The 12,318-nt window shown below is 48.8% G+C and overlaps 1 protein-coding gene across 2 annotated transcripts in view; it reads left to right on the forward strand.

The window, feature by feature from the left end:
- ADCY9 (adenylate cyclase 9) overlaps nucleotides 1-12,318 on the forward strand; it is a 133,383-nt gene that overhangs the window by 98,850 nt on the left and 22,215 nt on the right. For both annotated transcript variants that reach the window (XM_086692130.1, XM_086692129.1), the window contains exons 4-5: nucleotides 9,736-9,840; nucleotides 10,755-10,972. In XM_086692130.1, coding sequence (XP_086548256.1) covers nucleotides 9,736-9,840; nucleotides 10,755-10,972 — 323 coding nt within the window. The remainder of the gene's footprint in view (nucleotides 1-9,735; nucleotides 9,841-10,754; nucleotides 10,973-12,318) is intronic.

The following is a 12,318-nucleotide window of genomic DNA, read 5'->3' on the forward strand; positions in this document are numbered from 1 at the left end:
AATCCAAAAATGAATGATTTGTTGTGTTTGCCTGATATGTTAGATTACGTGTATGTGTGTTTCTATCCGTAGCACATACCTTCCGATTTTAGTGACAGCGATTCACTGCTAAATTACCCTAAAAAGGTTTTCTCTTACCCCAAAAGAACATTTCTTGTTCTAGTTATAGGTATATAGCTATAGTTATAGATATAAATGTCTTTATTTTTAAAATCTGGACAAAAACTATTTAGCGTATTCTGTTGCTGTGTATAAATTTTCCAAATAATCATTGAAAGTTTTCTGAAAATCTTGTGATCTACTAAGTTAACTGTGTCTGACAAAAGGAATTTGGGGTGGTGGGAGATCTTTGTGCCCCTTTCAGGAGGGAAGATCTTGAAGTGTAACTTGGGGACATTTTGATGGTGCAGGGAGGGTAATGGCATCTGAGTCTAGGGCCGCCCCGCGCTTGGAGTGGAGAGGTGGACGGCGCGTTCTCCACTCCAGGCCTTGCTGGTCTAGGGCAGCGGGGCACAGGCTCGCCCCTGTGCTTCGGTTTCTGCGGGATCAGGTGAGAGCAGGCCTCTGTGAAAGCCTTGCAAATAGGAAGCACTGGGTGACTTAGGGAGTCCTTAGAGCTATTGTCCTGAGCTGGAAGGACAGAAAACTGAGGTCTGCTTGAAGGGTTATATACACTCTAATGTACGTGTAAGGCCTTCCTTCAAGTAAGTTTTTGCACAACAGAAAAAATACTGGCTGCCCGTTCATAGGTTCTTGGGGCGGGTTTAACCCAAACACCTGTCAGCACCTCACACGAGCCATTGGTTTGTTGCCTTACGTGGTCTGTACTCCGGTCAGTTTTTCTAGTTAGCTGGAAGCACTGACTGCTTCCTCCTTCTCCTTCGTCAGGGTCCGTCGACTCTCCCAGGGAATGCACTTCTTCCCTTCGTGGCTGCTGCTGCCTCCTCCAGTGAGCGCAGCTCTCATGTAGGTTTGTGTGACCATCCTCGCATCTCCCCACCCACTGTGGGAAGCCCCGGCTCGTTGGAGGGGCCTGTGCCAGGCACTGTGTCTTTTGAAAGTACCTTCCCTTGAGCAGTGGTTTCTCAGGCCGGAAATAGGCATCAAGTACGGAAAAGTGTTGTGTGGTCACGTAAACCTGCGCAGTCTGGGCTGCGTGCAAGAGAAAGGGTCTCTCTTCTCCAGGGCTGCTCAGAGCCTCTAGCGTGCTGACAGCCACGTTGGGGCCTCCAGAGAGGGATGCGGAGGCTGTGCTCTCAGGCCTTGGTGACCACAGACTTCTTTTTTCAAGCAGCACCTTTCGGAGGAATGACTGTCTAGTGGAAGGAGTTTCTCGCAGGAACCAAGAAACTGGGGAAAGGTGTTGAGTGAATATTCCTCAAGTGAGAGCATGTGTGTCTTGGTCCTCCCGTCGCTCCTGTCACCCGTGGTGCTCCTCACGTCCCTTCCCTCTGGGCTTCTCTTCCTCGCCCCGTGCGACGGAACTGCAGCTTCCTGTGTGTGACCCCTCTGGCTAACTGTGCTGTCTCCCCATCTCCAAATCCAAGGTCAATTCAGCTGTAACCTACCCGTTTGCTTGTTTCTTGGGCAGCTTCCTGTGAGCTCTTTGAATGCAGGAGGGCCCCAAGTGTTAAATAATGTATGCTTTTCCCAAGTGTGCACTCTAGCATGTGGTAGATAATTATAATTTTTTTTGGCTTATGTTTTTAATTCTTTTTTAAAGTTTATTTATTTGAGAGAGAGCACATGAGCAGCGAAGTGGCAGAGAGAGAGAGAGAGGGAGGGAGGAAGGGAGGGAGAGAGAGAATTCTAAACAGGCTCCTTGCTGTCAGCACAGAGCCTGACGCGGGGCTCAAATTCATAAACTGTGAGATCATGACCTGAGCTGAAATCAAGAAGTCGGTCGCTTAAATGACAGCCACCCAGGCGCCCCAAGTTTTTAATTCTTGAATGAGACACAGAGAGCTGTAGCTCTGCAGAGTTAGGCCACAAGTAGGACCGCACTCAGAAGCCTGAGCAGGACTGAATAGGAGCAGGTAATGTCAACACAGTACTCTTGTCTACCCCCTCGACGCGTGTCCCATGCAGGTTGTCTCCCAGTTCAAAGCTGGGGTAGTTTTACATAACGTTTCATAAATTCGTCTGTGATGACCTACCAAGAAAAAATAGTGACGTCAAAGGATAAAGGGTTTGGCCCTGATGTCATAGATCAGAGGGAGTGCTTCCCACGCCCAAGTCTTGGCTTCTTGAGTGGGGCAGTGAGGGTTTCTTATCAGGAAGGCCCTGCCATAGCCTGTTGCGGGACGGGTTCGACCAACACCACAGCGCCCAGCTGTCTGAGCCTGAGCTTGCAAAGAAAGCTCTAAGGTTTGGAGTAGAGGAAGGAGGAATCAAGAGGGGAGCCAGGGAAGGAGACGAGCACTCTAAATGTCAGTGTCATGGAAGGGAGCTTTAGTACCACGGAAAGAGCCAGAACTTAAAATCAAAGAGCCCTCCCAAAGCCTTGTCACTCAGTTTCTCTGTCCACAGTGAAATAGTGGATGGCGAGCTCCCAGGGCTGCCGTGAAGAGTAGCCGAAGTCACGCCCATGAATGCTAGGTTTGGAGGCTCACTTACTACCAGACATGTGTTTGTTCACTCCGTGTGGAGAAGTGGACGCTGACCACGGTGGGGGGGGGGGGGGGGTCAAGAAGGACAAGAGGAGACAGATCTCTGATTTGCCCACAAGGAGTCACTGACTCTCTCAGGAAGGTCTTGCCTTCTCTGTGTGTTCCGACTCCAGGGAGGTTCTTCAGATTTTGCTGTAGGGGACGTGACCATGTCATAAATGTGATATTGAAGCAGGAGCACCTGGGCCTGTGCAGTGTGACCTGAGCTCTGCAGTAGATGTCTACTGCTCCTTCTCCATGAATGCTGTGGATGGTGGATGGATTGAGACTACACGTGCCAGTAAAAATAGCTGGTCTGACGTCTCTGCGAAGAGCAAAAAAACGAAAACTGAAATGTGGATGGTTTTTTATCACATCAGTCTTAACCAGTGAACTGCGTGTGTGAGCTGTGAGAGCATCTTGGTTCATCTGTGAAGGACCTCGTTGGCAAGACACCTGCTTGCCCCGTCTCTGTGAATTTAACCTTAATCTATTATTCAGAACCCTGGGGCTGCACGCACACAGGGAGTTTCTACATGTTTACAGTCAGTAATGAGGCTAACGGTGTGGATTTGCCTACATGGGGGCAATTCATGGAGGATCTGTCCTGTTATCAAAAGGGCAATACTTTCCCTTTGAGGTCACTAGCTCCGGGGACCATCCTTTTGTGGCGTCACTGAGACTTTTTTCATGACTCTAAATAAATGGTCACTCTTTTATGTCCTTGTTATTTTTACTCAAAATTATTACAAGGAGGCTCCGTGGGCTCAGTCTGAGGAAGTGACCATCCTTCTAGTTCATTACAGAAACGGGAAAGGTAGTATCTGTCTGTAGTTTAGACACTACATATTTATTATAACTGGTGGTTTAATTAGTAGTGGTGATGGTTGCACAATTCTGTAAATATACTAAAATTCACTGAATTATATACACTTTAGATGGGTAAATTGCATGGTACGTAAACTCTATGTTAATAAAATTCTTACAAAATAAATAGTCTGATTCCAAAATGTGAATATGAAGTAAGTTTAAAAAAAAAAAAAAAAGACTCCAGGTTGTATCTCCATTTCCAGTCCCGTGTTTTTCCTTCTGTCAGAGGAAGCCTGTCCCATGGAGGTCGGCAGTTACCCTCACAGAAGAGTTCCAGCTGAGGGAGGGAGAGAGCCATCACTGGGACACCACCATGGTATTTGCTGCAGGCAGGGTCCCTCAGTGAGTTCTGAAATTAGTAGGTAGAAGTTTAAGGCGAAGCAGGATATTTGCACAGCCTCCAAACACCCCACCCCCCGATATTTATTGATTGCAACGAGAAGAATAGTAACTCCACGGTGGCAAACCTGGTGGGCCCTGCCTCACTGGGTGATGAGGGCTGGCATGTCTATTAATAAGGCTCTCAGTGTCACGTGCATGCCCCCTCACCCTGCCGTGTGATGTATTGACAAGGGCATGTCACCTCTGTGGGGTTCTTCTCCCAACTCCTAAACCTTGGCCGACTTGTGAGATCACACTGGACAAGTGCAGATTTGAGGCCAGTCTACAGAACACATGACACCTGACCATGACACTGAAGGAGTGACAAGTCACCAAAGACGAAAGACAGAGGACCTGCCACTGGCTGGAGGAGACAAGGAGATGCTAAATGCAGCGTGGGATCCCGGAACAGAAACCGGACACTCAGGGGAAAGCTGGGAAATCTGAGCCTGTAGCGCAGTTTAGTAGTTCTGTGCAGTTAATTACTTAGTCTTGATGAGTGCGCTGTGGTTGCTGTGAGGTGCAAACGTCTGCGGAAGCGGGGACTGACACGTGGTGGGGATGGTTGGGGATGACACGTGGCCTGCAGCTCTCTGGACTCTTTCCCACTCTGCGTAAGTCTGTTGTCTCACGATGTAAACGTCTAATGTATGTGTACTAACTTTTTACTGTAGTTGTGCTATTCTAATCATACTATGTAATATAAATATACCGTGTTGACTGTATTTCTGTGATATATCACATGTGAATTGAACTGGAAGATGTGTCCAGCGTCATTTAACTGGTATTATCAGGCAGTAAAGTACTGCACGTAAATGAAATTTCCCCAAATAACCACACATTTTCTTCTTTTGACTTCCTGATGGAATATTTCCACAGCACAGTAATGATCTGCTTGCCTTATCAGCCTCCCTTAATAAACCCAGTGGTCGTTTAGGGCCCAGGAATCTGAGCAGGGTTCTATGACTCTGTGCTCCATGACTTTGAGATCTTACGTCTGATTTTTACAGGTTTTTGTTTTATTTTGTTGTTGTTTTGCCTCCCGTACTCTCAGACTGTGCATTTTCTGTTCTTAAAGCTTCTAAGTTGCCTTACTTCTTCTGTAACAATTTCTGCTTCTATTTTCCTCTAGTATTTTGTTTGCAGAAATCATCTACTTGGAAGTGTTCATGCTTCTGCTAACCCACTAGCTTCCACGATGCTGCACTGGCCCGCCAAGGATAGGAGAAGGCAGGTGACTTACTCCTGCTCCCTCAGAGAGGCCACATGCTCGGATAGGGTCCAGGGTGCTGCCACCTGGGCTTCAGCTCCCCTCTGTCATTTTCTAACTGCATAACTCTGGGCAAGTCCTTTTTCTTCTCTGCCTCATGTGTAGAAGGGAGCTGATCACAGCGTCTGCTTCCCGGTGCTTCTGAGGACTACGGGCAGAGAATGCAGAGCCCTGCGTGGGCCTCAGGAAGTCTGTCTGTTGTTACCGTTGCACGTTGCACGTTCCTGTCTGCCACGTTCAGCCTGGGTTTCAAGTTTGGGAGCACGCGCTGCCTTTCTGGGTCCTAGGACAGCTCACTGAGGTCACACTCAGCAGGCCAAACGGGTGAAGCCAGGCCTTTCTGATGTTTCCTCTTCTATTCTCAGAAAAGAGGTCTCCCTACTCCCTTCCTTGACAGTTATGAAAAAGGACAGCTGTTGGCTTGGAAGTGATGTATGTCGTGAAGAGAGAGAGCCTTGAAGAAAAACCTGTTTTTTACCTCTATGACATGTATTCTGAACAGAATGGAGCATGTGTACATTGAAATGGGTTTAAAACAAATGCATTTATGCTCTAGTGTGTTGGAGAGGTAGTTATAATCTCCGCTCCAAAGCTGACGTCCATGCTGGGGCAGGAGCAGACATCATCTGGGAAAATGCAGAGTGTGTTCTTGGGTGTTCTCCAAGGGATCTCGGGTTTCCGAGGCAGCAGTCAGCACACTCCTTCGCCCCTACAGCTCTGTTTTGGGGACCCTACCTGGTCTTAGTAAAGCTTCCCTTGGTGCCAGTTGCCAGCAGTGCCACTTAACCAGGAGGTGGTCATCTGCTTGGGTTAATTCAGGGGAGTGAGGCACAGGAGATCACAGTGCCAGAGTCATTCCTGGGACCTCCCCGTGTTAGGAACGGAGGCCAGAGAACGGCTCTATGGTGGTCAACGACCACGAACCTGCAGTCTGACTCCCCCTGTTGATGAAGCTTTGTGTCCTCAGAGCGGCCGCATGGTCTTTTACGAGGAGTAATTGTCAGGCACACGGGACCCCAGACACTGTGCGGATAAGGACCTGGTTTTTGTGCATTGCTGTGCCCTCAGCACATCGGGATTCTCAATCCCGTATCGTTGTATCGGGCTGTTGGACACCTTGCCTCCCAAGGTGGTAAGGTACCCCAGAGAGTTCCCTGAAGTCCGAAATGCTCTTCCTAGTGAGGACTTCTCCGTAGGAGGAGAGCCGGGTGTTTAACGGGTGGGGAAACACCTCAGAGGTGTCTTGTGTGCTTCGCAAAAATCAGTTTAAGAGATGTTTTCACCCAGATGAACACGAAGCTGGAAAATAGTTAAAGAATCTGTGGGTGGTGGAGAGGGAGACAAGCCCACCTTCTGTGGCCTGCGGGGGGCTCCCTGGCGCAGAGGGGGATCCTCACCACACAGCAGAAGGGAGTGTTCGGTTGTGAGGAAGTCTCCATCAGTGCACAGACTTCACTAAGGTTTTTTGTTTCATTTGTTTTAAAGATTTAATCAGTAAAATTGTCCCCCAAAAGCAAAGTAGATGAGGAAGAAATAGAAGGACAAAGAGCCACATTTTCAAAGCACAGTGAAAGGATCCTCTGGATCCATGCACTGCAAGTTCCTGGGGCTGCTGGTTCTGCCGCCGGCTCCTAGGGCCTACACTGCCTGCACGAAGCTGCTGGGGGGATGCAGAGGGACTAGTGAGCACTGTTCAGGCCACTGGGAGTCCCGACCACAGGGCCTGCTCTCTGCTGCTTGACATGTGACTCTGACAAGCCCCCAAACCTCCCAGAGCACAGTCTCTAGAGCATGATGACCATTATGTCTGCACCTTTGCTCCCGGAGGTTCTTTTGTGGGCCGGCCACCTGACCTAACCTTTGTATTAGAACATTTTATTACGGGAGGGAACAGGCCCCGTGGCCTCTCTCTGTCACAGAGATGTAGACTTAGGTTGCCCAGTTGTCCCAGGCTCCTGAGATCAGCCAATCCCCCTGGACATTCCTGGTCTCCATGGGCTTCTTCCAGCCCCTTCGCAGTCACCCTTCAGAGAGGGTGTGTGCCTGCGAAGCGTATCCAGGGACTCCTTCACAGAGGGTGTGTGCCCTCTGGTGTCCAGTAGGTTTGATAGCCACTGTTGCATATTTGTGGCTCTGAGTGCTTAAAACATCTTTCATGTGTGACGCCAGGGTGCCATGGGCAATGTCTGAGAAGCACAGGGCCTGTTTTTAAAGTACATGTTCTGTGCTTGAGGAGAGAAAAGTACTCAGGAACAAACGATGCCAAGAGATAATGAGGTTGGCTGCTCTGTCTGTGACAAGGACATTAAAGGACCAGATGTGCTGTCTTTAGAACCCGAGGTTTTACTGTTAAGGACCAGCATTTGCTGAGTGCTCACTGACGCTGCAGGCACAGCCCAGTGTGGTGAGCACATGTGCGCTCCCGCTCGCTCGTGCACAGTCCTCCCACGGGGCCAGGACGGGGCTCCCTCGTCCTGCTCAACTGTATTCTGGGAGGTCAGTAGCGGGAGACACAGTCCTGTTTCAGAAAGGAGGAAACAGGCCAGGGTGTCTCGTACCTATTACGTGTTAGAACCAGGATTTGGTCCATGATACGGCCTCTGATCACTGTGTTACACACCAGTAATCACTATAGTAACTTCTAGAAGCTGGCTAGAACTACTATTGTTATGCTATTTCTCTAGCCTTGAAGTTTAAAAAGTGGCCAGAGAGGTAGCTGTTACTCTTTCATTGTGTCTTCAAGAGGTTGGGGAAAGCCCCAGACCCTCAGGGTATGACCCAGCTTAGAGTCTCTCTGACCGTCCCCTGCACCGGATTGTACCCCCCTCTCCCCCTAGGCTGCCAGTTGGCCTTTGCGAAACCAGTGTGGCCCTAAAGGAGCAGCCACCACTGCCGCTACCAGAGCCACTTACTCCCACCCTTGCCCCACCACATGACACCCTCGGGAATCCTGCTGGGCCTGTCGGAGGCCTGCTGCTTTGGTGTATATATCGCCACTTTGCAAATGAATGTGAGTGTTCATACTTGTACATTGCATCAGATTCCCAGATGACACAACTCTTTAGAATCTTTATTTCTTATTATTTAATATAGTAGAGGCCTGAAATCTAACTTCAGATGTGATGTAAGTCATATCCTTGCCCTTGGACCCTAAATGATACTTATTTATTTATTTAGTTTAGTTTAGTTATTCTGAGAGAGAGAGAGAGAGAGAGTGAGTGTGCAGAGAGAGAGAGAATCACAAGCAGTCTCCGTGCTGTCAACACGTGAACCATGAGATCATGATCTCAGTAGGATGCTTAACCGACTGAGCCACCCAGGTGCCCCTAAATGATACTTATTTTAATTTTCTAAAATAACGTCTAGCCTTCTATAATGTATTCCAGTGTTTAACGGTGCTTAGTATGCTAGAAATTGTTCTAGAGTCCCACTAGATCTGTCCTGCTGCCATTCGTCTTCTCCACCCGCAGCCGTTAGTTGCTGTCTTGGTGGCGGCTGCCGGCAAGCAGGATCACGTCCATAGTAAGAGTAAGTCGGTGCAGCATGCACTGAGCGCCGGGAGCAAGGCCACGAGTCGCCATCTTCCTCACTTAGTTCTTCCCACACGTCTGCAGCAGCCATCCCCACTCCTGTGTGTAGGGGAGAGGACTGAGGTCCGCAGTCTGAACACGGAGCTCCACGCCTTGGCTGTGAGAGGCAAAGCCTGCCCTTTCTACTCCGCCTGTCCCTGCTGAGCCTCCGCCTGTCTTTTCTGGGTCAGCTAATTGCTCAAGCTTCGGAGAATTCCTGCGTCTGTAAACATGTCCCTCTGACTTTTCAGCCTGTTGTATACAAACAGCTCACCGTCACACACAGCCTGAGAAACTTGTGTAGGCTAGTGGCCGGTTTGTTGGCTTAATAACAGATCTATCGAGATCTAATTTACACTCACACAAAATGTACCCTTTTAAAGTAGACAATTTGGTGGGTTTCAGTATACTTGCAGGATTGTACAGCCATCACCACAGTCCATTTTAGAACATTTTCATCACCTCCCAAAAGAAACTCCACATCCTTTAGCTCTCTCTCCATTCCTTCATCCCCTCATCCACTGATCTCCTTACTATCTCTATGAACTTGCCTTCTCTGGATATTGTATATACATGGAATCATGTAATAATGTTGTCCTTTGTGTCCGGCCTGTGTCACCCATCAGTGTTTTGAAGGCTCATCCGTGTTGTAGCACGTGTCGGGGTTTCATTCCTTTTGATGGCTGAATACTCTTCCATCCTGTGGATGTTCCACACTTTGCTGATCCTTTCATCCATTGATGGACATTTGAGTTGTTTCTTTTTGGCTGTTATGGATAGCGCTAACATGAGTGTTCACGTACCAGCCTGTGTGGTCGTGTTTCCGTTTTTCACTTGGCCAGTTTGTTTTTAATTCATGCTCAAGTGGCTCAGTAAGCCTTCCACTTGGTTAAAACCATTTGGCGCCACAACCAATTGCACCTGATAGACTTGATTGGATTACAGGTTGTGGCTGTGCTTTCTGGGTGTGTTCCTACGGCATGTGTTTTTCTTGTAGACCTGCCCTTCGTGCGGAATCACGTTCGCCCCCAAATCGGAAGCTGGTGCAGAAGGAGGAGCGGTCCAAAACGGCTGTCAAGAGGAGCATAAAAACAGCACCAAGGTAACAAGCTCATGGCTGTTCTTTCCGTCAGCTCCTCTCCCGGTGCATCCACCCTTGGTGACATTCCTGTCTTGTCGGCTTCTCACTTCTGAGAATAATTCCCCGTGGGCGACACCATTCCATACCTTCTCGTCCTTTGGGTTTTGACTAGACCAGTAAGATCGGGTTGGAGAGTCAGGACTCACCCTTGTGAAGTGGAGTAATCACATGCCTGCCTTCGCAGGCACTCAGAGCTTCAAGATGCGGACTGCTGTAGCCAGGGAAGGTCTGTGGGGCCAGAGCACGGGGCAGAACATGCACATGCAGGGACACGAGGGGGCTCTGCAGGAGCAGAGATGTGTCGTGAAGAGAGGCTTGGGGTCAGGCTGGCAGCGAGGACGCTGCCACTGAAGTCTCACCCAGAGACAGAGTCAGGACCGCAGAGGAAGGGAGGACAAGCACCAAACCGGGAGCCCTTTGAATACAGCTTATAAAGGCTGACTCTCCCGGGAGGCCTGCGTCTGTTATCCTCCACCCTCCCTCTGATCGGTCCCCGTACCGTATCCACCGCCCCAGGCCCCCCCACCCCCACCCCCGCCGCTTCCCCCACAGCCCTCTGCAATGCCGATTCTGTGGTTGGCAAGCTCCGAGAGCCTCAACTCTTCCTTGGCCTTCTCTCCACCTCCTTACTGGTCCTTCCCACGATGTCACCTTCCTGGCTGCCTCGACTCCTGGAGGTGCAATTTGACAAAGTAGCGGGGGTGGGGAGAAGCGGGTGGGTGGAGAGGTCGAGAGTCAGATCAGAACAGAGGTGTGAGGGTGCTGGTCAGTCGTGCGGCAGGGCTGGTGTGGTGGAGGCCGGGATGGAATAACACTGTGACATGCCTGCACTTCAGCCTCTGTGTCTGCCTCCCACTCCCCTTGTCTTGAGGCAGGCTCCTGGAGCTCCTAATCCCAAAACTCAAAATGGACTTCTGAGTCCTCCCCACGAAGAGAAGCTCACCAACAGTCAGACCTCCCTGTGTGAGATCTTACAGGAAAAGGGAAGGTGGGCAGGAGTGAGCTTGGACCAGTCAGCTCTCCTTCCGCTGAGATTCAAGAACATCCGGGAGAAAACAGACGCTCATTTTGTTGATGTTATCAAAGAAGACAGGTAAGCATCAGCCATTCCCAGTGAAAGTGAAGGTTTGCAGGTTTGTAGGTAGAGGTCTCTCCCTTTTTCTGAATTTGCTGATCCCCATGTGTTTGCCCTCCACTGTCAGTAATTTACTTTATTTTGAAGTAATTTGAAACTTGCAGAAAAGTTGCATGGATAATACAAAGAATTCTCGTTCTACTCTTTGCCCAACTTACCAACTTGTCACATTTTACTATGTTTGTTTTATTCTCTCTCTCCTTCTTTATCTCTCTATGAAATTTATGTTTTATTTTTTTTGGAACCATTTGATAGTAAGTTGGATACATCATGCCCTTTGCCCCTAAATTGTGTATTTCCTAAATACAAAGATGTTCTTTTACATAACCATGGTTCCTAAATTCAGGAAATTTAGCACAGATGGAATATTTTATCTAATCTACAGTTCATATTCCAGTTTGACCAGAAATTTTGGCCACAGAAATGATGTGTCCTTCTCAGGTTCCCTATCCAGAGGCACACGGCGCCCTTTGTCTTCCATCAATGGTAGGGATTCTGAGTACCCAGGCCAGTGCTGTTGACTTCTCCAGTCTGTAGTTATTGTCTCCTCGAGACTAATAAGTGGGACTTGAAGACCACACACGTACTCCATTCCTCATCAGACTGCCCGAGATTTCATCTCCTTTGATGGTTCTTGCCTGGGACGGTCTTTGCTCTGGTGGTGCAAAGTGTCAGTTTTCCTACCTCGGCACCGACTGCACACTTCTCATTAGGCCCTGGGCCTACCGCAGGGAAGAAGAGCCCCTCCTTACTTACTACTTTTTGCGTCCATCTGTTGCCAGCCTGGACTCAGGGAGTCCTCTTGGATTTCATAGGATGCAGTCTCACCACTGGCCTTATTATGTGTGATGCTCCAGTTGTCCTGAATCTGCCAGGCAGAGCGCCCCTCAGGCTGGGCCCCATGTCCTTTTGACACCCCCCTATCCTTTGTTTTTCAAAGTTTCTGGCACCCTTTTCTAGCACAACAGGATATTCCAGGCCCATTTTATATCTCCTCTGACCCTGCTCAAGAATCGGCTATTTCTCCAAAGAGCCTTGCCTCCTTTCAGTGAAGAATGGTATTCAGATAGGTTAGTTGTTAATGTCCGATTAATGTCCTTGTAGCCAAAGACGTACTCTATGTGATTTCGGTCCTTTTACATTTATTGATACTTGTTTTATGGTCTCACATGGGTCTCTTTTGGTGAATATACCATGTGCACTTGAAAAGAATATGTTCTGCATTTTTAGGATGTTATGACCCATAAACACAAGTAGGTCCCAGAGGTTGGCAATATTAGATCATCTGTGTTTTACTTTTTGTC

The sequence above is a fragment of the Puma concolor genome, chromosome E3 (assembly GCF_028749965.1).
Source record: "Puma concolor isolate L17-30 chromosome E3, mPumCon1.1.hap2, whole genome shotgun sequence".
NCBI classification, from domain to species: domain Eukaryota; kingdom Metazoa; phylum Chordata; class Mammalia; order Carnivora; family Felidae; genus Puma; species Puma concolor.